General features: G+C 43.7%; 1 protein-coding gene across 1 annotated transcript in view; it reads right to left on the reverse strand.

Annotated features, from left to right (window-relative positions):
* The window catches only part of Ostf1 (osteoclast stimulating factor 1), a 55,509-nt gene that overhangs the window by 8,237 nt on the left and 20,339 nt on the right, over positions 1–26,933 (reverse strand). The window contains exons 2-5 of the mRNA XM_036194237.1: positions 15,508–15,554; positions 6,870–6,920; positions 4,341–4,404; positions 2,536–2,589 (exon numbers count right to left, since the gene is read on the reverse strand). Coding sequence (XP_036050130.1) covers positions 2,536–2,589; positions 4,341–4,404; positions 6,870–6,920; positions 15,508–15,554 — 216 coding nt within the window. The remainder of the gene's footprint in view (positions 1–2,535; positions 2,590–4,340; positions 4,405–6,869; positions 6,921–15,507; positions 15,555–26,933) is intronic.

The following is a 26,933-nucleotide window of genomic DNA, read 5'->3' on the forward strand; positions in this document are numbered from 1 at the left end:
TTGAGGGACAGCAGTAACATCCATTTTTGATAGGAGAAGTGGTGAAAATAGGTCTAAAGGTATTCCTGCTTTGGAGGGGAAAAAAAGACATTGTTTTTATCTCTGTTTAATTCTGAAAGGCAGAGCGTAACACAAAACCTAACTATAAACAGAAATTCTCCCTATTCATATTTAAAGACATTTTCAGTCTTTGAAGGGAAAAAATGTAGTCCCTTAAGTTTAGTAAGCTGCTCAAAACTGCTCTATGCTAAAGTATAATCATTAATTTAAAATTTTCAGGCTAATGTCCTAAGTACCTCATTTACAAGTATCTCAGTTTTTAAATGTCACTGTAGTTGGTCTAAGGCCTTCTGTTTGCACATGCAGACATGGGATGGGATGAAACTGCTCGCTGAGGCTGCATCAACATCTCCCATTATTCAAAAGCGGGCTTCCTAATAGAATTGCCATGGGGTTTTGAGGTTAGAGAAATTCTATGCTGTGGGGCTTGCCTTAGGCCCTCTAGGATGTTTAGCAACAGCCTGGGCCTCTACCTGAAGAACACCTTGTGACAGAATAATGCCTTGGGACAATGTCTTGTGACAGTCAAAATGTCCCCTCATATTGCCAGTGTCCCAGGTGTGGGAGCCAGGCCAACTGGGCTCCCACATTATACCCAAGTACTCTTTTTTTTGTTTTGTTTTCTGAGACATGGTTTCTCTGTGTAGCTTTGCGCCTTTTCCTGGCTGGATCTCACTATGTAGATGAGGTTGGCCTCAAACTCACAAAGATCAGCCTGGCTCTGCCTCCTGAGTGCTGGGACTAAAGGCATGCGCCACCACCGCCCGGCCCCCAAGGGTACCTTTGAGGAGAGAGGGATAAGAATTTAGATAGCAGGACAGAGGGGAGAGAAACAGATAGAAACACAGGATAGCCTCAGGAGAGCCTGGGTCCTTATCTACTGTCCCTCCGGTCTCTGCTAAAGGGCTATTTATAGGAATGTCAAGGGGTGGAGCAAAAGACCTCCCCCAGCTCAGCCAACTGTAGACCCTTCCAATACCCTAGAAACATGTACATGGTCAAGCCATCCTCTAATGCAGCTCTGCCAGGTTAAAAAAAAAAAAAAAAAAAAAGCTCAGATCTCACTAGGAAACCCTTGTGGGCCTCCACACCCAGGCTTATGGGGATCAAGACAACTCCCGCCCTTTTGTGGTCAGAGCCGCCCCCACAACACTCTCCTAAGTGCTATGTCCCAGGACACCTCTGCCCTCCTGCCCTCCGAGACTTAGAACACTGTGTTGTAATGATCTGTTACACCCATGTGCCCATATCCGCCTCTGAGCCTTGAGAATCAGATCATGACCTTCCTTCCACCTGCCTAGTCTTCCTTTGAGCACAGTGTAGGAAAGTCCTCAAAGATGTGTGTTACCCAGTATTTTAAAATCACTCTTGCCCTTCTAGGGTGGCAGACATCAGCACAGAGGTTGCTTCTGAGGAAGGCAGGGTTTTAAGTGGGAAGGTACATTGAGAAAACATGTCGAAGACGACAGAAATGTTCTAGATCTTAATCTGGGAGTTGGTGCTCTGGGTATCAAGCCATGTAATTAAAACCTAGGCATTTTGCTATAATATCAACCTGTCAGTCCAGGTGTGCCTAAATCTGCAATAGTGGCATGACTTCTACAGAGATAATCAATTTCTTTGACTCTATTTGAAACCTGTTAAACAGGAGGGAATTCATGCCTGGTACTGTAAAGCTTTTCCAATGGCCACGGCTGGGGATGTCACAGGCCACAGGCGGTAACCCACAATATTGTTTTGCTTTAGTGGTCATGTTGTCCAGCTGCCTTCTAAATATGCATGTTTATACTCATGGGTCAGTGCTGCTCTCAACCTTGGTCGGAGAAGCTTTGTTTTCACAATGGCAGCAGTGAACGCTGACACATAACCATCAAAGTGCTGAGAAAAAGTGAGTGTTGAGTGCTCAGCCCTAAACAGGGTATCTGCATCATTCTCTCTCCATCCATGGCTCAGGAAACATTGCGGAATATGGAAACAGAAAGTATGCAAGAGCCAGAGGATGGAGAAGAGCACTGTGAAACACAGTCCTCTGGACATGAGATGGCCGCTGCACCCAGGGACTGACTCAACTACATGCACAAGATCAAACCGGTCCCAATTCTGATGTGAATGGAAGAGGGGTTCATGAGGTGCCTTTCCCAGCTGAGAGCTATTGGAAGCTGGCAGCTGATGGAGGAAGAGAAGTCATTTCTCTTGGTGGGGTGTCCACTGGTAGATTGACCACGCTCCAGCGGATGGCCCCACAGCCATGTGCACAAGGACAATAATTGGACTCAGGGTTGTTTATTTTAAAAAGAGAACCTGCAGTTGGGAAGAGAGCGTGTTATAGGGAAGTGAGAGATGAAGGCAGGAGAATGATCAAAATACTTGTATACATGCATGAGACTCTCAAAGAATAAAACATTTTTTTTAAAAACCTATGCATTTTGATATACCGTATCTTCTATCAAAAAAAAAGGGCGGAATCAAACCTACCTCTTTTTGCAGCTTCATGCAATGGATTGTCAATAGATTCTGCCTGCTCAGCCACTAGATAGAAAACAAAAATGCAAGCCCATCAATGATGTCACTCAGTGACAGACAGGAGTTGGTCATGCCCCATGGGCACCCAGCTTCATGGCCAGAGCCTCAGATACAACAGCTTAATTAATTACTTACTTAGGATGGGTTAGAAGTAACAGAAAATAACTGATAGTACCTCCTTTAAAAGAGGCTGGAATCTGTGCTAAATGAAACCAAGCCAAGCAACAAGGCAGTAGCGGGGCGATCAACTGGAAGCATAAACAACAGCAAGCACAGCCTCTAACAAAACAGCAACAGAACCCCACACCAAGTTTACTCAAGTATTCAACAAAGAAAAGCCATAAAAGACATAAGCATCTGCTACCCAGTTTCCGTTCTGTGGAATACCTTTGCTTGGAGGACACCTGATTCCCTTCTGTGGAGACAAGCAACTGCGACTGAGGACGGACCCTGCTGCCTGTATCCACAAAGGACAGCAGCGTCTCTCTGATCTCAACCACTGTGGCCCCAGAGTGAGCGGGAGCGCCCAGAGCAAGACTGCGGCTCCAGGGCCACCTCAGGCCCACACCTGCTGTCCTAGGAGGGCTGGGGTGGGACATTCTTTACATCCATTTTGGGGACTTTTTTACATCAGTATCTATGGCCAAGACAGGAAATGCAGCACAGTGGAAAGATATGTAGGGGACTTCAGAGGAAGAGAACCACACGAAGCCCAGGGTGTGCAGGCTCCTGAGCTCAACTTGGCCATCATCTCCATGTCTCTGAAGGGCAGTCTGTGACACTGGCCAACTCCAGTGGCAGTGCTGGGAACCAGTGCCCGATGCTGGCTCTACCATCAGTCTAAGGAGTCATGGACAAGCCTAAAAGGCTCTTACATGTGACCTAAACCCAGCACTCCCACTACACAGATGTGGAATCGAATCCAGAGGCATCACTCTGGGTGTCTTTAGTAATGTAGCCTGTTACTAGCTGGAAAAAGACAACTGAACTCAGGGCCCTTGTTCACCAATCATGTGCCTTTCTAGCTTTGCTCAGCTGGTTTCTACTTACATGTTTTTACATATTCAGTTAGAAATACTAATAGTTTTGCATAGGAGACACCTTTTTTTTTTTTTTTTTGAGACAGGGTTTCTCTGTCCTGGAACTCACTCTGTAGACCAGGCTGGCCTCAAACTCACAGAAACCCACCTGGCTCTGCCTCCTGAGTGCTGGGATGAAAGGCGTGCACCACCACCCGGCTGAGACACATCTTAATAAGCTCCTCAAGCTGCTTTGATTATCACTTAATGAGTACAACTGTCAGTTAACAAAATGGGGCTTCTTCACCACAAACCAGAGAAGTGGTTCTCAACCTTCCTAATGCTGTGGCCCTTTAATACAGTTCCTCACGTTGTGGTGACCCCAATTATAAATTATTTTTGTTGCTACTTCATAACTGTGCTTTGTTACTATTGTGAATTATAATGTAAATATCTGATATGCAGGATGTTTGATAAGTGACCCCTGTAAAAGGGCTATTTGACCCCCAAAGGTTGAGACCCATGGGTTAGGAACTGCTGAACTAGATGAACAAGGTGTAATCTAGAGTTTAAGAGCATTAAAAGAAAGTATTATGAGCAGAATCCATAGTTTTTCCCTGAAAATTGTGGGTTTTCCTCGTTACAATGAATTCTCATAAGCAGTGGGTTAGGCTGTGCACACCTGGTATGCACGGCCATCTTATAAACAGGAGGCTCACGGTGCAGCTGGTCACTTACCATAGTTGCTTGGGATCAGTCCTGTCCTGCCTTTGCATGTCCCTTTCCACCAGCTGGTATCACTCTGCCAAGAGAGCAGGGGAGTCAGCATGTAATTGTATCTGAAATTATTTATGTCCCCAAGTCCTCATTTGGGTCCTCATTGATCAGCATCTTCAAATCCTTGCCATCTGTATCCATGTCCCTTATCACAAACGTTAAGTACAGAAGCATCCCATTCACATCACAGATCTTCCATCAGACAAACAGAGATGTGAGAAAAGAGGAGGAATGCATTAGTTTAGATTATAGCTAAAGGATTTAGATAGCAGGCTTCAACATCTCTCCTTTGATAACTTTTATGCTTTGGCACATTTCCTAGAGTTTCTTCTTGTGTTATCTTCACTTTGGGTAACTTTTTATCATAGAGAAGTTCATAGCTATACAGAAGCAGAACAACATGATAACATTTCCTAACTGTGTGACTCATTGTTTGTGACCAATACACCACCCATCATATTACCCCTCTGGGATTACCAGGGTTAGTGGTAGGTAGTGTATTTTTTACTTTGCAAGATTGGAATATGTATCTGAAACACAAATAATTTTTAGAGGCAACTGTGACACCATTACCACAGTTTCCAACTTCCCCCCAATAATTCTTAACATCATCAAATATCTAAGTCAAAACTCAAGATTTGTAACAGCCCACAGTTCAAGATTTCAAATAAGGACTACATAGTACAACTAATTTCCCTTTCACTTCACCTTTAATTTACAGGTTCCTCCTCCATTCTTTTCTTGTTTAGTTTTGTTGCTGTTGTTTGGTTTTTTAGCTCTTGAGATATATATATATTTGATGGAACAATTTATTTCTTCTATAGAAATTGAAACAGTCTGGATTTTGCCTGTTGTAAACCTATGCCATCATTAAACACATCCCCCTTTTCCATGCATTGCCCATGAGTTGCTACAGAGCTCTAAAAGCGTAAGCGGATTCGGCTGCACATTTCTGGGAAGGCTAGTGCACGGGTGGTATTGATTTCCCCCGTCAGGAAACATGCACGGCAAGGCTGCCTCTGTAGGAATGTAAGTGCTGACAGTAATCACAGGGGTTGCAGAATGGGGATATTTTCCCATTTAAATAGTGTATCTCTTTAAAGAGTTACTTTCCCTTACCAACTCTCAGACCATTCAAGATAAAGTCAGGAAGAAAGGACAGAATAAGTACTGACTCCTTCCCTGACCAGGTGTCAGAATAAACACCCTCGTTCCAGAGCATTTCCTCACAGTACCAATGAGATCTGTTTTGAGGTAGCATTAGGAAATCATAAACTTAAACCCGTGTTTCCATCCTTGAGGGTTGTTGCCCTGATTGACACTTAAACTGCCCCCATCTCAGGGTGGTTCATACTGCTTTCCTTGGCACTCCAGTCTTCTGAAGCTGCCTTCTAGCCCAGTCATAAGACAGCCAGTTCATCCTGCAAATTTAATGGCCCAGAGCTGGCACTAGCCATTTCTCAAAGGGGCCTTGTTCCTTTCAATGAAAGTAATAGATTATTACTGGGTTGGCAATTTTCTAAGGCCCCCTTCAAAGATAAAATGTGATGTTTTTTTTCCAATTCAAATGAAGGACTTCTGTGTTTCTACTTCATTTTACTGAGTGACAACTGTGCATCCTCCCCCTCCCATGCTCAGAACCCACAATGGATAACCAGCAACCTAATGACTCATCTGCCTTCAAATGCAAGACACACAGTAGTCTCGGAGCATTTGCCAGTCAACATGGGCACTCTCTATTTCTTTATATTTATTTATTTATTCCTTCCTTCCATTATTTATTTATTGGCATTCATTTATTTATTGGTTTCATTTGCTATAGTCACTAGAAATGTTTAGTCAAATTGCCAAATCTTGCTGAGAGAAACTACTTCCTTTCTGTGTAGCTGAGCTAACTGCCAGAGTATGATTAAAGTCACCTGATTCTACTCTCAATTTTTAGGGACTGCTTTTAATTATTTAATTTTACAGCCACATATAAGTTTGTAGGGTTCCAAAGCCATATCTTTAAAACAAATTATAATTTTAAAAAATCTATTTTTCCTTCCTTCAGATAGAGGAAACTAATTTTAAAGTCGTATTTTGCAGCTTTTTCTTTATTTTCAATGTCAGAAAATAGAAGCAAATTTATGTCTCTCACCCTTTCTTTCTTAGTCAAGTAAAGCATAATATATATATGCATTTTTATCTTGTTTTATTCCACTTGAATTACATCAGAATAGTATATGAGAGATCTCCTCATTCCTTTGTAGGGCGGCAGAGTTCCATCTGTGGCCACCACGAAGTTTATTCAACTATTTCCTATTGATGATTAAAAATGACTATTGCCAATGATATGTGACTGTAAATGTGTCAAAAAGGGAGACTCTGCATATATACCTCTATGTAAATATACACAAAATAATTTACAATACTATGGCTAAACCATGTAGTCCTCTGTTGATATATTTACAGTATGATGTAGTAGTACAGAACATTAGCTGGGCTTACCATGTCCGTGATATAGATAATATCTCCTTCTTCAAAGTACAGTTCATCGGGCTAGAAGGAAGAAAAAGCAAACATTAACTCCATGAGATTTTTCCTACCTTAGAATACAGTGATTTCTTTTAAATTTTTAAATTTTAAATCCTAAAGTATTCTTATAGACAATTACTTCTATATTAACATCAAAAATTAACTACACAACAAAATATTATAGTAAATTAATACTTGAATTCTAAAGCTGGATTTGTCCTGTGATGAATATTGTCAAAGAATGTGCATATAACAAGTAAGAGTTTCTAACACCTTTTAGATTCTTCCATCACAAAGTAAAGGTTTTTCACACCAGCATAGAATAGAATACTGGTAAAACTTTTCCCTCTTAAAAATTATAGTAAATGACCAGGCGGTGGTGGTGCACGCCTGTAATCCCAGCACTCAGGAGGCAGAGGCAGTGGATCTCTGTGAGTTCAAGGCCAGCCTAGTCTACAGAGCTAGTTCAGGACAGGCTCCAAAGCTACAGAGAAACCCTGCCTTGAAAAAAAAAATTATGGTAAATGATAAACATATATATACATACATGCATATTTAACATGTGTGTGATATATACACATATATATGTATGTATGTGGATAAATGTCTAAAATTGAGACCATGATGAAAGACATCAATACTTGTATTTGCTTAGTTTCAAGAAAACTATTACCGGTCTTCATGCTCAGAGAGAATGACTGTTTCTCATACATGAGTACTAATATGTAATTCAGTCTTGACAAGCCTAAAGAGCTAAAACACAAGAAGCCACCAGAACCCTCGCAAGTGCAGCGGCTGACTTCACAGCTAGTGCCCTCTCCCTGGCCTGACCCATCAAGTGCCCTGCAAGATCTCCAAAGAAGCTAGCACTTGGCTCACACATCCTGTTACTGCCAGTAGATAACACCATGGTTTTCTGAGTAAACAGGAAGTACAATGCCCACTGAAAAAGAATCTCAGATATTGACAGATGCTAAGAAACACTGCACAGACACAGGATGAAATGATGATTATGCATAAAATATGCACAGGAATTTTCCAAATTTGTTGCTATTACCAAGTACACTTTTATAATATTAGTAGGAAAATATCTAAAAACACTTATTTCTGCCTGTTCCACATATATAATAAAAATTATACTACTGAAACAAATTATTTCACCCATTCATTTCCCCAAGTGTTTGCCTCCTCTCAGGAGATGACTGGGATGCGTATATATGACTCTGCTCTATGATGGATTTCATTTCAAGGCTGATCTGCCCTATCATAACTGCCGTTTGCCCCTCAATATAAACAAAGACTGTTAGCAACTGCATCATGCTTGAAGCAACCACAATATGAAGTCAGATGAAAGACTAACCATCTATATGGTGATGGATGAGATCCCCAAAATGGCTGACTTCCTTTAAAGGCAACTTCCTAAAGCATTTATTACCTTTACACGTTGATTTACAGAGACTAGATTTACAGCAGAAGCTACACAAAACTAGTTAAACCCACTGGACCTGAGGAAGTGCACTGTAACTTCATTTGAAATAATATTCAGGAGGAGAGAAATAAAAGACCTCTGAGATTTTTCTCTACCCGTTGTTTTGAAGATGGATGGCCAGTATTACTTTCAATACACTGCAGACATAGAAGTGATTAGAGAAACAATTTCCTTTAACAACAGCTGCAAAAGGGATCCTCTCAGAGACTCTTACGAGAGCCCACATTTATCACCACAGCACGGTACTGAACACAGTGGCCATCTCAGAGCATTAAGGTGGCATTTTATCACCTCTTGACTATCTCTCCTTAGAAAGTACTAAGGCCTGGGAAGGAAGGAGGAACTTGGAAAGGATGTATACGGGGACAGGGGATGTGAGCTGTAAATGCTTCTATAGTGACTGCACTTCCTGGAGTTCTACTGGGTTAGATGTGCACATTCCACATTAGAGATGTCCTGGGCCATTTCTAGTCTGTATCTGTCCACTCATAGCCCACAAGCCTCTTCAATCAGTGCCTTGGGGAAGCCAAGGAGCCACCTTTCCCTCCCATTTTGGTCTCCTTCAAAAGTCAGATCTGCCTAAATTTCCATCGTTAGTAAGATCACTCACCCATGAGACAAACAAAAACATATGAACTGGACGGTGGTGGCGCACACCTTTAATCCCAGCACTTGGGAGGCAGAGGCAGTTGGATCTCTGTGAGTTCGAGGCCAGCCTGGTCTCCAAAACGAGTTCCAGGAAAGGCACAAAGCTACACAGAGAAACCCTGTCTCAAAAAACAAACAAACAAACAAAAATATGAAAAAAATCTCTGCCAAAAAAGCCCAAAATACACAGCAGGCATATGTGTACATACACATGTGCACACACATCACCTCTTTAATTTCTTCTCTGTAAGAACTGAGTAATGAGTTGGGAAATGAGAAATGGCCACTTCTTGGGCAAAGGGTTTTACTCTGGGAGGATGAAAATGTTTTGGAACCTGCTAAAGGGAGTGGTTGTTCACCGCGGCAACTGTATTGAACCCACTCAACTGTTGGCTTTAAAGTGGTCAATTTTATGTTTTATCTCAATTTCAAAATCAATTAAAGTCAAAACTCTCAGCACCTTTTAGGTGACTGTATTTTGTGGCTTGGTAAAGGGCATCAGTGGGAAAATGTCACTTAGCTGAGCCATCGATGACTTCACAGTGCTGATTCAGCTTTAAATGAGCAGAAGCTGTGCTATAGGGTGGCTGTACCTCCACCCCGGTCAGGTTTGTTGATCCAATGAGGCACCAAGCAGCAGCCAGTCAGGGGGGAAAAGATCTGACCATTTTATATGTTTGGGTTTTTTTGTTTTATTTTTGTTTTTTGAGACAGGGTTTTACCATGTAGTCCTGGGTGTCCCGGAACTCACTCTGTAGACCAGGTTGGCCTTGAATTCACAGAGATCTGCCTGCCTCTGCCACCCAAATACTGGGATTAAAGGTGTGTGCCACCACTACCCAGCCATTTTATTAGTTTTTATAGTTTATTCTTCTTTAATAGCTCTCAAGTACAATACTAACTACGCAGAATCTTCTTCCAAAAGGACAAAATAAAGAGTGGGCTTTCCTAGCCTGGCTAAGGGGGCAGTTATGAAATCCCTGACATTGCTGGGGACTGCACAGTCAGTATGGTGACATTATGACTTAAAATCAGACATCACCTAAAATAGTCGCATTTTCCATTAAGAACCCACAACAGACCACTTAATGTAAACTGTTGAAGGAGGATCTACTTTTACATTCCTGGCACCGTATTCACGGAAGAGAAACGGGAAAGCAGGGACCCAAGGATGCCCTGAGCACATCACTCCATCCAGCTTGCTCTCTGGTTTTTAACCACATTCTCTCATGTCTCCTGGAAGAACGACAAGGTCTTAGAACAAAGAAGGGAGCTAGGACGGTGACTCATGCCTTTGATCCCAGCACTCAGGAGGCTAAGGCAGGAGGATTGCTCTAATCTCAAGGCCAACCTGGGCCACAGAGAAAGACATTGTCTCGAGTAAAGCAAAAGCCGAAAGAAATAAGCAATGACTGGTGCTCCCGTACCAAGGGTAAATGCATATTAGTACTGAGTGCAAATGTACATTCTCATTACTATTCTATATAGTATGGGTAACAGAGTCCCAAGACAGCAATTTTATTGGTTTATGCAAATAGGTTTTTTAAAGGCTTAGAGAAACTGTGATGTACTTCTAAATTGTTTTTTTAAATTTGGTAACCTAAAAATACAAAAGTTAATAAATGGAAAATAAATTTTTCATGTTTTCATTTATTATTTTATTATAGTTACTTATGTGCCATGCACTGGTCATGACCTTTGCCAACAGTAATTTAACCCTCTCCAAAATTACTAAGGAGTGGGGCCATTTTTTGTTGGCATACTAACGATGAGATTGTCACATAGCATGTGATGTTCAGACTATGGAGCCCCAACTTCTAATTCCAGCTTTCGTTTTCTCTCACAGAAACATCACACATCACACATTACTTACTGGTCGTCACAGTATCATGACCTAGTTCAATGATGGTGATTTTGGAAACAAATTCCTTATCCTAACTCCTCAATAATGCAGGATAACAATATCGTAAACAGTTCCTTTCCCACGCAAAGTATGCTTGACCTCACTGGGTCCTTGCAAAAACCTGCGAGGCAGAACTGGGTCATAGGGATCTCTATTTAGCTAGCAGATACAGGAAGGCTGAAGACCAGAGTGAGGAGCATGGCTGGGATCCTACCTCAACTTTTGGATCCCCATTCTATACCTCCTCACATTATAACCTAGAGCAGCCAAGCAAGCCTTGGACAACCAAGCAGGTCCACCTGGTTTTCCTTAAGAAACCAGCACTCCTCAGGCACTGTTCCTCAGGCACACTGTTCCTCCATGTCAACATGCTTTTGCACTGGTCCATCCAGTCCAGGCAGGTCTGTGGGTGACACTTCATCCAAATGGGGGCTGGGGGGGGAGTTAGAATCACAGAAGGCTGAGTGATGCCAGAAATACCTTTCCTTGAAGCAAGATAGATAATCAGGAGCCACACCTGCCTTACCCTACCCAGCCAACGCATTACCAAAACTAGAGCTGGCTGCCACTCTCACTGTCTCCTGGGGTTGTAAGTTGCTAAAAGGAGCACCACAGCCTTCTAGGCTGCTGTATAAGCAAGTAAAGGGTCCCTAGCTTCCAGTTCAGCCTTCAATATTTCCAGGCCACAATGCTGTAAAGAGGTAGTTGGTGCACTATAAACCATAATGTGTTATGCACTCAACCTACTATGACTGCAGTGCGCTGTACACTTGGTGTGCTTGGAGTACTGTGAGCTCAGTATACTGAGCAATGTGTTCAGAATGTGGAGCTTGTGGTGTGCTGGGCACTCAGTGTTATAGTCAGTGTATTCTGTAGTGTGCTGTGAACTTAGTGTACTGAGTATAATGTGCCATTTTCTCCGGGTGCAGTGCCCAGGGTGCGCTGAGTAAATGATGTGCTGTGGATGCAGTATACTCAGTGTGTGGTATGCTGAGCATGTACTACGCTGTGTGCCACAGTATGCTGAGTATCCTGTGTGCTGTACTGTGGTATCCTTGTACCATGGTGTGTGGTGTGCATGCTTTGCGCATGACATGCTGAGTGATCAGTGTGTTGTGTGCCCATACAAAGATGTTGACTGCCTGTTACAAGGGAACAAACAATGCTTCCAGCATCGTCCAAGAGACAGGTTCATGCACTCACAAAAGTAAATGCATGTCTGGGAGGATGTTCAATATCTAATAACAACTAAAGGAAGGCCTGTGTGAGCTGGTGACTTGTTCACTAGATACTTCAGTCTAGACTGACAGAAGGGAGAACATGGAGTAGTGTGTGGATAAAAGGATGGGGAATGGCCATTATTGACTCTGAGGACCAATATATCAAAAATTATAGTCACAGTTTAAAAACAGAATACTTTTTAAATTACCTAATAAATTAAATATGTATTACTCCTGTCTATTCAATAATAACTAAAGCTTAAAAAAATAGCATGGAGAAACTCCCTCCAGAGAAGAAATGGAGGTAAATTAGTAAGCAGTATATCAAACAAAGAAAAGTATTTGTTAAATGTCTATCAACATAGCAACCAGTACTCACTGGCAATAGTGACTATTCCAACTGCTGTTGCCTTTACGTTATCATAGTTCTCACTAAAACCCATAGAAACAACAGAGACAAAGGTTAAGTCATGTCCATGCTACAAGCAGCAAAAGAGGCAGGACAAACAGAAAGCCTAGCTCAGGCTCTGAACCGGGGTCCTGCTCGCCAGATGGGACCTGCCTGGACAGTACTGTGCCTGAGTAGGCCACAGTAAGAGGCACCTACTTCTAGTGGGGGTGCTCAGCGCAGTATTCACGGAAGGGAAAACAGTTCACATGAGCAGGGGTCCAGAGAAGGTGCAGAGATGGGCTCTGCTGAGAGTCCTCCACGTGACACAAGAAGGGGGAGAAGAAAGGGGAGGGGCAGGGGGAGGGGCACTGGAACAAGAGCTACACTGCAGAGGACCACATGGTGAAATGCAGATGTGCAGCAGATGGTGGCCTGTAGCCACAGGTTGGAAACATTAACCTAGCAGGGAATGCAAACTGAATAGAGAAGCTTGAGTCATACTGGAAGTGAGGAAAGGCCAAAGGTCAGGGGGAGTCACACAGCCAGGGGAGGTCAGTGGGAAAAGGACAACAGTGGCCCGGCTAAGGACACCTTGGGTCACTACCCTCAGGGGACATAGGTCTCATTCTAGAGGAGGCTTCTGTGGCCTTGTGTTTGCATGGTCTGGAGGAGCAACCGATGATGCTGTGAGCTCCCCTCCACAATTATCCTCCTCCGTGATCCTGATCTCATCAGAGATGTCCCTGAAAGCAAAGTTAAAGATGACTCTGGGCTCAGGCCACTCTATCCATTGTGGCCTTGTGCTTCCTCCCTAATTCTCGGTTGCTGTGTCAACTCCCAACACCTTGGAGACAGGGCCTTTGGTTTTTGTTTTGTTTATGTTTTTGTTTTAAGATTTATTTATTTATTTATTTAGTACACAGAAGAGGGTGCCAGATCTCATTACAGATGGTTGTGAGCCACCATGTGGGTGCTGGGAATTGAACTCAGGACCTTTGGAAGAGCAGTCGGTGCTCTTAACTTCTGAGCCATCTCTCCAGCCCCTTGTTTTTTTGTTTTTGTTTTTTTGGTTTTTTTGAGATAGAATTTCTCTACATAACTCTGGCTGTACCAGAACTCACTCTGTAGACCAGGCTGGCCTCAAACTCATAGAGATCCACCTGCCTCTGCCTCCTGAGTAATGGGATAAAAGCCATGCGCCACCACCGCCTGGCTAGAGACAGTCTTTATTGAGATCATTAAGATTCAATGAGGGCTTCAAAGTAGACCCCAACCCCACACAACTGGCATCCATGAAGAGGCAGGAATACCGACACACCCAAGGAGAGGCCATGTGAGGGCACGGGGAGAAAGTGACTTACTACAAGTCACCATGACAGGCCTCAGAAGAAACCAGCCCTGCTGTCAACTCAGTCTGGGGCTCTGGCTTCCAGGATAATGAGCAATTGTATGTCTGTGGCTAAAGTTTCAGGTCTGTGGTTCTGCTGCAGCAGCCCCCTCCACAAACACTCTACCCATGGCTCACCGACCTCATATGGTGACAGTGACAGCCCCTGAAGTCTGCTACCTCTGAAGTCTTGGGAAAGCTCATCTGGGTATGCAGACTTGGACTGGTGTAGTTGGAGAGCTTTTCTCCAGGAGCCACCAAGCCCTGATAGTCCGACAACTCACTTATGAAATAAACACACAGACATTTACATTATTTAAACTGCTTAGCCATTAGCTCAGGCCTACCATTGTCTAGCTCTTATCTTATATTTACCCCTTTTCTATTAATCTATACTTTGCCACGTGGCTCGTGGCTTACCAGTACCTTATCTCTTTCTTGTCATGGCGGCAGCTGGTGGTGTCTCTCCCCAGCCTTCTACTTCCCAGAATTCTCTTCTCTCTTGTCCCGCCTATACTTCCTGCCTGGCCACTGGCCAATCAGAACTTTATTTACACAAAGCGATATCCACAGCAGACTGGCTATTAATCACTATCACCGGCTGATGACCCCCAAGTGATGGACCTCAGATAGGAACTTCTGTCAGGACTACAGGGCGGCTGTGGTGTAGAGCAGTGAGCAGTATTCCCATGTTCAAACGAGGAACTGGGTAGAGGTTTAGAAAGGGGCAGATGGTGATCTCCCGGCAGGCCCCGGCCTGGTGATATGAATCAGCACTTAGAGTGGGAGAGACATACAAAAAACATGGATAGCATGGAGTAACTATGGGAGAAATGATGGGTGCTATGGAGGGTGTTCCGGCTTCCTTCCTGTGACTGTGATAAAACACTGACGAAGGCAGCTTAGGGAAGGAAAGGGCTGATGTGGCTTACACTTCCATCACGGGGGAAATTAGGGCAGGGACCCAAGCAGGAACCTGGAGAAATCGTGGAGAAAGGGTACTTGCTGGCTCCCTTGCACTTTGCTAGCTTTCTTACATTTTCTTCAGCTGTTGCTGCACTATTTGCAAGGCTCATCCAGCGTGTGGCACAAAACAGGGGCTCACTAAACCCTGAGTGGGTGGGTGGACACCGGGATCCACAAAAACAGAAAAATGCGGCTGGAAAAGCTAAGATATTTGCTCCAGGAGGCTGGCAGAAGGTGTGAGGTAGAGGGTCAAGGAGCGGAAGAGGAAGGTCGGTGTGTGACCTACAGCAGAGCTGACAAAGATTGGGGTCTCTGTAGTTTAGAGAGTTTTGTACGTAGGCCACTTGGTGACTTAAAACAGATGTCACCACACACAAGGAGAGAAGCCATGTGAGGGAGTCTATGACCTCCAAATTCAGGCCATGCACATCAACCTGGGGCTTAGCTCCACTCACTAGGGGAGAGCCGTGGGGTGAGACTGGACACTCATCCTGTGAATTACTCACAGCATCGGAGAAAGTACAGGCTACTTAAGCCAGAACAGGTGTCTAAATAAAGTCATCTTGGGTTGCTGTGTCAATTTTACAATTTAAATCAGAATACTTACAGTCCTGGGTTCAAATGTATACAGCGCTCTGAAGACTTTAACTTGCCCTAAAAGAAGAAAAAAAAGAATCTAATCAACTCCTTTGTTTCTAACTTTATTCTAAGTTGTTATCGATTTTCCTCATTAGAACTCCCAAATTAAAAGTCTATTTGGGAATGTTACTTTAGAGCAGTGGTTCTCAACTTTCCTAATGCTGCAAGCCTTTAACACAGTTCCTCATGTTGTGGTGACCTCAACCATAAAATTATTTTCATTGCTAACTTAACAACTGTGATTTTGCTACTGTTATGCATCACAATGTAAATATCTGTGTTTTCCGTTGGTCTTAGATGACCCTCTAAAAGGGTCATCTGACCCCCTCCCAACAACTCACAGTTGAGAACCACTGCTTTTGAGGTAGTACCTTTTCCCCACAGGATGACATGATTAAAATGTTTATTACATGAATACAACAGTAAGCACATGTCTTTGGTTTGACAGGAACTACATATTTGCACTGCATCTCTGTCCTGAGTGGAGCCCTAACAATAATGTTATAATAACACTTAAAAATATAAAGTTGAGGGGTGAGGGGGCTGGAGAAATGGCTCAGTAGTTAAGAGCACTTGTCTCTCTTCCAGAAGACCCAATACAGATGCTATGCAGGCAGCTCATAACTGCCTACAACTCCATTCCAGAGGATCTGTATAGGAACCTAGACACACACACACACACACACACACACACACACACACACGTGTGTGTACATACATGAATAAATTATAAAATTAATCTTAAAGATAATTAACTAGGTAAGGTGTGGTGGTACACACCAACAATCTCAGCACTCAGGAGACAGAGGCCAGCCAGCATAGCCAAAGCAGGACCTTGTCTCAAAATATAAAACAGAGAGTAACTGAGCAAAACACATATGTTGACCTCTGGCCTCCACACACATGCACATGCACCTGAATGTACAAGTTCAAACACATACCTTGAACATCCACACCATTTATGGGGCCCTTCATATTCTAAATTACATTGCTGTTTACATTCATTTCACTAATGTACGTAACATTTATAACATTCGAAAACAGCAACAACACTCATTTTAAGCGGGGGAGGAAATCATCAAACACCCAACCACAGAAGAGCAACTCCGATTCTCACATGACTTAATGTGTCTACCAGAAAACTTTTGTCGAGTGCAGTTGCTCACACCTGTAATTACAGCATTCAGAGGCTAAGGCAGGCGTGACATGAGTTTGGACCACCCTGGGCTACACACAGTAAGATCCAGGCCAGCCTGTACCATAGAGTGAAGCCCTGTCTGAAAACACAGAGGGCTGGAGAGGATAGCTCAGTTCATAAAGTTCCTATAAACAAGGAGTATGGCACCTGAGGAAGGACCTTTGAAATTAACTCTAACATACTCTCTCTCTCTCCACACATACACACTTTGCAATCTGAATTCTTGTGCTATGTCTCTCTGTTTCTATGAAGAGAAAGTCACTGATAGAAATAAATATGTTTTTCCTTGTTTTTGTTGGTTTGCTTGTTTGGAGACTCCATCCACACCTCACAACCCTTAAAGAGAAGGAAACATCACAAGGAGGAAGCCAAGTGTGATGGTACCCACCTATAATCCCAACACTTGGATCTCTAAGTTTGAGGTCACACTGATCTAGACAGCCTTTTCTGGGACAGCCTGGGCTACAGAGAGAGAGCTGGTGCAGAAACAAGGAGGCAGGAGGAGCTGCCAGAGAACAGTTTCTGTAGAGTGGATTGTTTACAGACAGTGGAGATTAGTTATCTCAATTACTTCAAACTTTCCAAAGAGCAAGGAAGCAGTCCATTGTGATCAACATCAACAATAGAACTTTCTAGTTCCTCACAGATAATGGTAAGGATGAAAGATGTGGATAGTCTTGGAAACAAGATCCAATGACAACTTTAATGGGCTCAGAAAAAACTCAATAGAAATTGAAGAACCTGTAAGTAAATACACAGTTAAGTGACTGAACCACTAATTTGCATAACTGATGTTCTTTCAGTTTTGATGCATATTAAATACTGAACAGCAATTATCCTAGCACAGAACGAAGTGTGAAATTCAGAAGACACTAACACAGGACACTATTTACTGCTTAATACTGGGCCACTAGCCTTCTGTACATCCCTTTCACTTCTTATTCCAAAACATGGGGGCCGAATTCTCAAAATTGAGTCAACTGGAAATGAAAGAACGTAACAGAAAGAGCGGCTAAGGAATCACAAAACCAGTAGATTGTTCACAACTGCCAGGCAATGGGTCCCAATATTTTGTTGTTAGATCAATTAATACTAATACATAATCCACTGGTCCTTCTGACATACTGAGTTAGCTCTGGACAGTGCTCCACAGACTGACTTCAGCCTTACAGCAGTGTCTAAGGGACAAGACCTAAGCTCTGTTTCTTGCTGACATCCTGACAGACATCCAATGACAGGGAGCATTGAAACAGATCAAGGGCACACACTGATCAATTCCAAATTTACTAAAGGAAGGCAGACACACAAATGTCAACGAGCTGTGCCCCTGGACGTGCAACACATGCTCTCTAAGGCTCTTTGCACGGTATTTTCTCACACAAGCATGGTTACATATAACAAAGAGGCCTGCCTAGGAGCTGAGAGACTGTGGAAATGGCCTGAAATTGGGATTCATCAGAATGAAAGCCCTGGAAAAGACCCAACTGTTGTGGATATCACTCTGTGTAAATAAAGTTCTGATTGGCCAGTGGCCAGGCAGGAAGTATAGGCAGGACAAGAGAGAAGAGAATCCTGGGAAGTAGAAGGCTGGGGAGAGACACTGCCTGCCACCGCCATGAAATGCAACATGTAAAGACACTGGTAAGCCACAAGCCATGTGGCAAAGTATAGACTAACAGAAATGGGTTAATTTAAGATAGAAAAAGTAGATAACAAAAAGCCTGCCACAGCCATACAGTTTATAAACAATGTAAGTTTCTGTGTGCTTTCTTGGTTGGGTCTGAGTGACTGTGGGACTGGCGGGTAAGAGAGATTTGTCCTGACTGTGGGTCAGGCAGGAAAATCTAACTACACCCAACAGAACCTCTGTCTTAAATATGGGCTGAGATGATTGAGCAGCGTCTGAATGGCCCTGCAGGGAGATCCTGGGGGGGGGGGGGGTCTCTGAGTTAAGCAGTTCTAACTACCGGTGGCTGTGTCTCCTTTTTCCAGCCTTGCCCTTCCCTTTTCTCACGAACTCCCTGCTACCACTAGAGAGCAGGAGACCACCATCTGCAGCCAAGTGCTGCCTCTTCCTCTGGAGGAAGGCTGGCCCCAGACTTTAAAACATGAAGGTCAAGGTCACAGAAGGGTGAATGCAGAGGGAGGAGATCTGGTTTTTCACTGCCAGAAAGGAAGTATGGGCTTCTCCCGTGTTTACCTTGCACCTCTGGAACAAGACATAAATCACTGGGGATTTGTAAAAGAAAGCAAAAAATGGTCAACTCTAACTTGTTAGTGAAGGGCTGGCGGAGCTTCACATAACTGTATTTAACTGGCATGTACACATACATAAAGACAGAGAAAACGGAGTTACCCTATCAAAACAACAGAAATAACAAGTAAAAAGCCAAATATCAGGTATGAGTTATTTCTTTTGGAGTTGTTGGCTAGTAGTATCTTAGTTAGGGTTTCTATTAATGGAATAAAACCCTATGACCTACAGTCCCTCCTCTTTCTCAACAATTGGACTCCTGGAGCTCCACCTGGGGCCTGGCCAAGGATCTCTGCATCCACTTCCATCGGTTATTGGATGAGAGTTCCAGCACAACCATTAGGGTGGTTGGCCATCTGATATCCAGACTAGGTCAGATCAGGCTTTCTCTCGACCATTGCCAGCAGTCTACAGAGGATGTATCAATGTGGATTTCTGGGGACCTCTCCAGCACTCTGCCTATTCCTGTTCTCATGTGGTCATCATTTATATGGTCTGTTATTCCTGTGAATTGTTGAACCCAAGATTGGAAAAGCACAGGGACAAATAGCCAGACAAATGGAAGCACATGAATTATGAACCAAAGGCTGTGGAGCCCTCAGCTGGAGCAGGCCCTCTGGATAAGTGAGACAATTGAATAGCTTGAACTGTGTAGGAGGCACCCAGGCAGTGGGACCCGGACCTGTCCTTAGTGCATGAGCTGGCTGTTTGGAACCTTGGGCTTACACAGGGACACTTTGCTCAGCCTGGAAGGAGGGGACTGGACCTGCCTGTACTGAATCCACCAGGTTTAAATGAATCCCCAGGGGAGTCTTGGCCCTGGAGTAGATGGGAATGGAGGGAAGGGGCTGAGGGAAGGTAGGGGCAGGAAGGGGGAGGACAGGGTAACCCATGGCTGATGTGTAAAATTAAAACACAAATATAATAAATTAAAAAAAAAAAAAGCCGGCTGGAGATTTAGCTCAGTGGTAGAGCACTTGCCTACCAAGTGCAAGGCCCTGGGTTCGATCCTCAGCTCCAGAAAACAAAAGAAAAGAAAAAAAAAAAAAAACCTATGACCATAAGCAACTTGGAGGCAAGGGTTTATTTCTGTTATAATTCCACATCACAGTCCTTCACTGAAGGCAGTCTGGGCAGGAACTCAACAGGGCTGGAACTTGAAGGCAGGAGCTGATTGATGCAGAGGCTGTGCAGGAGTGCTGCTTACTGGCTTGTTCTCTACCACTTGCTCAGCCTTTCTTACAGCTCCCAGAACCACCAACCCAGAGGTGGCACCACCCATAGTGAGCTAACTGGACCCTCTTACATCAATCATCAATTAAGAAAATATACCACAGGCTTGCCTGAAGGCCACTCTCTGGTGGGTGAATAGCCTCAACTGATGTTCCATCTTTCCACATGACTCTGGCTTGTGTCAAGTTTGACATAAAACTAGCCAGAATAGCCAGCGAGGTCCCTTAGGCCCACAAATATTACAGGCTATAGCCAAAGCTCTAGGTTATCATCTAGAACTTGGCAGTAAGACCTTATTACTACACACACCACATGCCTAAGTCATAAAACATAGCAAATCAAGCTGGTGTTGACCTGGAAGGTTCATCCCACATGCTAGCTTTCAGAGTGCTAGACAGTGCTATTCAAGCTACTAGGGAAGAAAACTACTATCGATCATGCCCAGCTATGAATTCAACAGGCTACAACAATTGACTGACCTAGAAGACATGCTCAGAAAATGGAATGATACTATTAGCAATAAAAAGAGTTGAAACGGTGGGGCAGACTTCAAAGCATCTTACTAAGATCAATCTAAGAAAGCCACATCTTTCTTTTTTTGAGCTGAGGATCGAACCCAGGGCCTTGTGCTTACTAGGCAAGCACTCTACCACTGAGCTAAATCCCCATCCCCCCACCCCCACCACATATCTTAATGACTCTAACTGTGTGACTTTCTGGAAAGGGGAAAACAAGAGACAGCACAGAGATCAAAAGAAAAAAAAAAAAGGCAGAGCAAAGATAATCTTTAGGGCAGTGAAATGATTGTGTTGTATTGTAATGGCAGATACATATCACTGTAAATTAGTCTATGGGTGATAATGATGTTATCCGTGTTGGTGGGTGGGTGTATTAGTCAGGGTTCTCCAAATGAAGAGGACCCAAAGAATGAATAGAAATATTAAAAGGGGATTCTTTAGACTGGCTTATAGGATATGATCTAGATAGTCCAACACACCAGTGGTTGTGGAATATTTTAAAATGCGTTACATATTTGTTTAATGATACAAAGATGTGTTGCATTTGTTTAACTCTGTAAAGCTGTGTTACTTTGCCTGTCTAAAACACCTAATGGTCTAATAAAGAGCTGAATGGCCAATAGCTAGGCAGGAGAGAGAAACAGGCAGGGATGCCAGGCAGTGAGAATAGACAGGAGGAGAAATCTAGGCTCAGGAGAGGAGGAAGAGTAAGGAAAGGAAAAGGAGGGGAGGACGCCAGGGACTAGTCACCCAGCTACACACCCAGCTTTGGAGTAAGAAGGAAAGAAAGATATATAGACCAAAGAAAGGTAAAACGCCCAGAGGGCAAAACATAGTTAAAGAGAAAAACAGGATAATTTAAGTTAAGTTAGAAAAGCCAGGTAGGAACAAGCCAAGCTAAGGCCGAGCATTCATAAGTAAGAAAAAGTCTTTGGGAGCTGAGTGGCAGACCCCCAAAGAGTTAGGAAAAAAAAAACAAAACCCAACTACATACCAGGAAAAACACTGATCCCATTCTGAAACAGACTACAGAAACTAATGCCACCATCAAGGACTTGAAAGATGGAGGGTTGGTGGTTCTCATCATATTTCCCTTTAACTCTATTTGGCCTGCACAGAAGACAGGTGAATGGATCATGGAGCATACAATTGACTATGAAAAACATAATCAAGTAGTAATTCTAACTGCAGCTGCTAACACATTTCCTGGTAATTGATATCTAGCAAATACAACTTAAAATATCTGCCCATAAGGACCACAAGAAATAATTCGCTTTCAACTGGCAAGAACAGCAATACACCTTCACTGCCCTACCTCAAGGGTATATTAACTCTCCAGCTCTGTGTTGGGACCTAGATCATTTGCCTCTTCCACAAAATATTACACCAGTCCACTATATTAATAACATCATGCTGATTGGACCAAGTGAGCAGAAAGCAATAAACACCTTGGACTTGTTGATACTGGTAAAATTATTAGGGTCACTCCATGTAGTTAAAAGGGAGGTTTATTCTGTGGGGTAGCTTACAAATGAAGGGATAGGTTGCAGGGTCTGGGAAAGTTATGGCGCAGTGTTCTCTGGAGAACTCTGCTCGGTCTACCTCCAGCGTCCAGGGTCCTGGAACCAAGAGAAGCCTCTCCTTTTGATCCTGGGTCTTCAGGGTCCTCTCTCAGCCCCGCCTTGTGGGCGTGACCAACCCAGTAAGGGTTGTCACTTCCAGGCCAAGGCTGGAATGGCTACCCACTACATGTTGATATACACATCAGAGCATAGGAAATAAATCCAATCAAAGCTCAACAGTGTTCTACCTCAGTAAAATGTCTAGTCATGTCGTATGAAGTGTGCATAGATACTCTAAGGATAAGATACCCAGCCCCTACCACCACCAAGAAAGAAGCACAATGCTTAGTGGGCCTATTTGGATTTTAGAGGCAACACAGTCTTCACTTAGGTTTGTTTCTCTTGCCTATATACCAAGTGACTCAGAAAGATGCCAGCTTTGAGTGGGACCTGGAACAAGAGAGAGCTCTTCAACAGGTCCTGGTTGCTCTACCACTTGGATTATATGATTGAGCAGATCTGACAGTACCTGAGGTGTCACTGGCAGACAAGGATACTGTCTGGGGTCTTAAGCAGGCTGCTATGCATAAATTGGAGCAGAGACTGGGGCTTTTGAAGTAAGGTGCTATCATTATTTGCTGACTAGAAAAATAGCTCTTAACCTGCTATTAAACCTTAGTAGAAACTTGGCAGGGGGTGAGGGTGGGACATGTAATCTAAGCTGAGTATTATCTGACCCACTAACCCATAATGTAGGGGTACACAGCAGCAATCCATTATCAAATGGAAGTAATATATACATGATCAGGCTCAAGCAGGCCCTGGGGGGTACAATCAAGTTACAAGAAGAAGTTGCCCAAATGTCTATGGTTTTTACTCCTGTTAGAATGCCTTCTGTACTCAAGCATGCACTGATGGCTTCCTATGATCAGTTGACTGAGAAAGAGAAGACTAGGGCTTGGTTTACTGATGGGTTTATGCAGACACCATCCAGAAGTGGCTACTCCTTTCTGGGACAACCAAGAAAGACATTGGGATAAAGGAAAATATTCACAGTGGGCAGAATTTCCAGCAACACACATGGTCTTACACTTTGCTTGTAAGGTTAAATGGCCAGATGTGTGACTGTTTAGTGACTCATGAACTACTGTAGCCAATGGTTTGGCTGGATGTTCAGGTACTTGGAAGGAACATCATAGAATAATTGGTGAAAAAGGCATTCACCGAAGAAATATGTTGCCAGAGTTCTCCAAATGGACAAAGGGTGTGAAGATAATTCAGGTCCATGTAAATGCTCGTCAAAAGATGACTTCAGCATAGGAGCTAGTCCTCATTCTGCAGACAGTCAGCCTCTTTCCCCGGCGATCCCTGCCCTGGTTACTGCTGGGTGGGCCCAAGAAACAAAGTGGCTATGGTTGCAGAGATGGAGGTTATGTAGGGGCTTGATAACATGGACTTCCACTCAGAGGCTGACTTGGCTCTGGCTCCTGCTGAGTGGTGGATCTACCAGCAACAGAGACCAACAATGAGCCCTGATATGACATGCTCCATTCCCCAGAATGACCAGCTAGCAACATGATGGCAGATTGATTATGTTTTCTTTGTGGAAAGGCCATTGCTTTGACTTTACTGGGATAAATTCTTGTTCTGGTTAGAGATTTGCCTTTGCTGCATGTAATGTATCTGCAAAAGCTACCAACAATGTGGTCTTAGAGAATGCCTTATCCACCATCATGCCATTCTATCATCAGTTCATTTCACACAGTATTGCCTCTGACCAAGAAACTTACTTCATGGTCATAGAACTGCAACAGAGAGTGAATGCTCATGGAATCCACTAGTCTTACCATGTTCTCCACCATTCTAAAACAAATGGCTTGATAAAATGGTGGAGGTAGAATAATCTTTTAAAGACACAGTTACAGTGCCAATGGTGGTAACAGCTTGGATGGCAGAGGCAGGGTTCTTCAGAGGACAATATATATATGCTTTGAATCAGCATCCAATACATGGTACTTTCCCTCCTACAGCCAGGATTCAAGGGTCCAGGAATAGGGAGTGGAATAGGAAAAGGTACCACTCAACACTAAGAAAATTTTTGCTTCCTGTTCTTATGCTCTGCTGGCCTAGAAGTTGGTACCAGAGAGCAGGATGTTGCTATGAAGAATCTGGCCATGTTGTTTTTAGGAGGAATTTGGAACCTTGGACTAGAAACCAGTTGAATGTTATCAGCAGAGCTTAAAGAGCTATCCATATAGGAACCTGAAAGATAGCCACACTGACAGCACTGTGGACCCTGTAAGCCCAGCTCAAAGATTTTTCAGAAGGAAGCAATGACTTTACCAGCACTTGGCTATAGGCCATTCCTATGATATTTTGGCAAAAAATCTAGCTTGCAGTCTGCCCCTGTCCTAAGAACTTGCCTAAGGCTGAAAAAAGGGATGGATTAATTTCCTTGGCAGAGGAGATTCAAAACAGCATATTATTAAACCTGTGGTATGTATTATTGGTAACTTTTATATAGTCTATAATGAAAAAGAGGGCAAAATGTGCAGTTTAAAGAAAAAAGAACAACAGGAAGCTTAATGTTAGAGGCTTGAGGTTGTAACTGCTAGAAATTAGTGAGGCCTGCTTTGCACTGGAACAAAAGGAGGGTGTCCTCAGGGCAAGATCCCACTTGCTAAGCTTCCAACCTGCAGAAGAGAGTCAAGGCACCTTCTCCTCATAGCAACTAAATAAACACTGGGCTGCTAACGTGATTCAAGGGCACCAGCATCCATCCCACGTTGGTAACTGAACTGGCAGTGTATTCCACGTCTACTTGATACTGACTTTAGAGTCATGAAGGTTGCAAGAATGAAGGGGTCGTGGATTCTTCCTCCATGGTTTCAGAGAGCTGCTGAGGCCAACCAGTATAAAACAAGGGTGTCTTTGCGTGGCGGCCATGAGAGGGCAAGAGGCTGTGAAAAGCCATTGGGTAGTGCTGTCAAGTAAAACCTGAGTTGCAGAGGACAACCTATGATGCTGGAGATGCCAGAGCCATGACATCTGCCAAGCAGAACTATACAAGGTATAGAATCAGAGAGAGAGAGAGAGAGAGAGAGAGAGAGAGAGAGAGAGAGAGATGGATGGAGGGAGGGAGGGAGAGATTGAAGAGAGCAAAGCCTTTAAGTCCTTTAAGATTAAAGTAGCAGATGTTGGACATGGAGCTGCTGGATTTGATGTTTCCTTTGCTGGGTTCTAATCGTGTTTTAGTTCAGTATTTCTTCACTATGCCCCATTCCTCCCTTCTGGAATGGTAATGAATACTCTGTGCTAATATACATTGGAAGTGTATAATTTGCTTTTTAATTTTACAGATGGGGAGGAGTTACAATTAAGAGATTACCTTGAGTCTCGGGAGAGACTCAGTGTTGAGAGTGTGAACAGTTATGGAGACTTCCCCAAGTTAGACTAAATGCATTTTGCATTACGGTAAGACCATAAGCCCATGGGGGCCAGGGAACTGAATATGGGTGGTCTGAGTAAGAATGGCCCCCGGAGTCTCAGGCATTCAGCTACTTGGTTACTAGTTGGCAGGGCTGTGTAGGGAAATGTAGGTGGTGTAGTCTTGTCAGAAGAAGTACATCACTGAGGGGTAGGAACTGTGATTAAAAAACAACTTGTCACTCCCAGCTTGCTCCCTGCTCCAGCCTGTGATTAAGGATGTGGGCTCTCAGCTTCCTGCTCCAGCTACAACACTGCCATGCCTCCCCGCCATGATGGACTCTTATCCTCCAGAACCGTAAGCTCAAAGAATCTCTTCCTCCGGAAGGTTGTCTTTGTCATAGTATTCTGTCACAGGAACAGAATATACAGTGGGGGATGTTGCAAGATAGTTGATCATACTGTGACATTCCTAGATTGTGTTAATAAAGTTAACTTTGAATCTAGAGGTGGAGCCAGCAACCTGATATTAGCCATAGTGAAGCCAGGAACACAGACAGGAAGGAAAAGGGAAGACTTGGAATTCACACGCTCTCTTGGATGGGGAGAGATACAAGAGTGTGGAGAGAAGAGGCGCTGGCTGGGGCCCTGGTGAAAAGAGGAAAGTCTGCTGGTGGCTCGTTCTCTGCTTCTTTGATCTCTCAGGTTTCCATCCCAATATTGCCTCTAGAGGTTTTTTTAAATATATTTATTTTATTTTTTTTCATATGGATATTTGTGTTTTAATTGTACATATCAGCCATGGGTTCCCCTGTCCTCCCCCCTCCCGCCCCCACTCCCGCCTTTCCATTCCCATCTCCTCCAGGGTAAAGACTCCCCTGGGGATTCAGCTCAACCCGGTAGATTTGGTCCAGGCAGGTCCAGTCCCCTCCTTCCAGGCTGAGCAAAGTGTCCCCCGCATAAGCCCCAGGTTCCAAACAGCCAGCTCATGCACTAAGGACAGGTCCAGGTCCCACTGCCTGGGTGCCTCCCAAACAGTGCAAGCTATTCAATTGTCTCACTTATCCAGAGGGCCTGATCCAGTTGGGGACTCCACAGCTTTTGGTTCATAATTCATGTGTTTCCATTAGTTTGACTATCTATCCCTGTGCTTTTTCCAATCTTGGTCTCAACAACTCACACTCTTACAATCCCTCCTCTTTC

Source organism: Onychomys torridus, chromosome 1, assembly GCF_903995425.1.
Source record: "Onychomys torridus chromosome 1, mOncTor1.1, whole genome shotgun sequence".
Classification (NCBI taxonomy): Eukaryota; Metazoa; Chordata; class Mammalia; order Rodentia; family Cricetidae; genus Onychomys; species Onychomys torridus.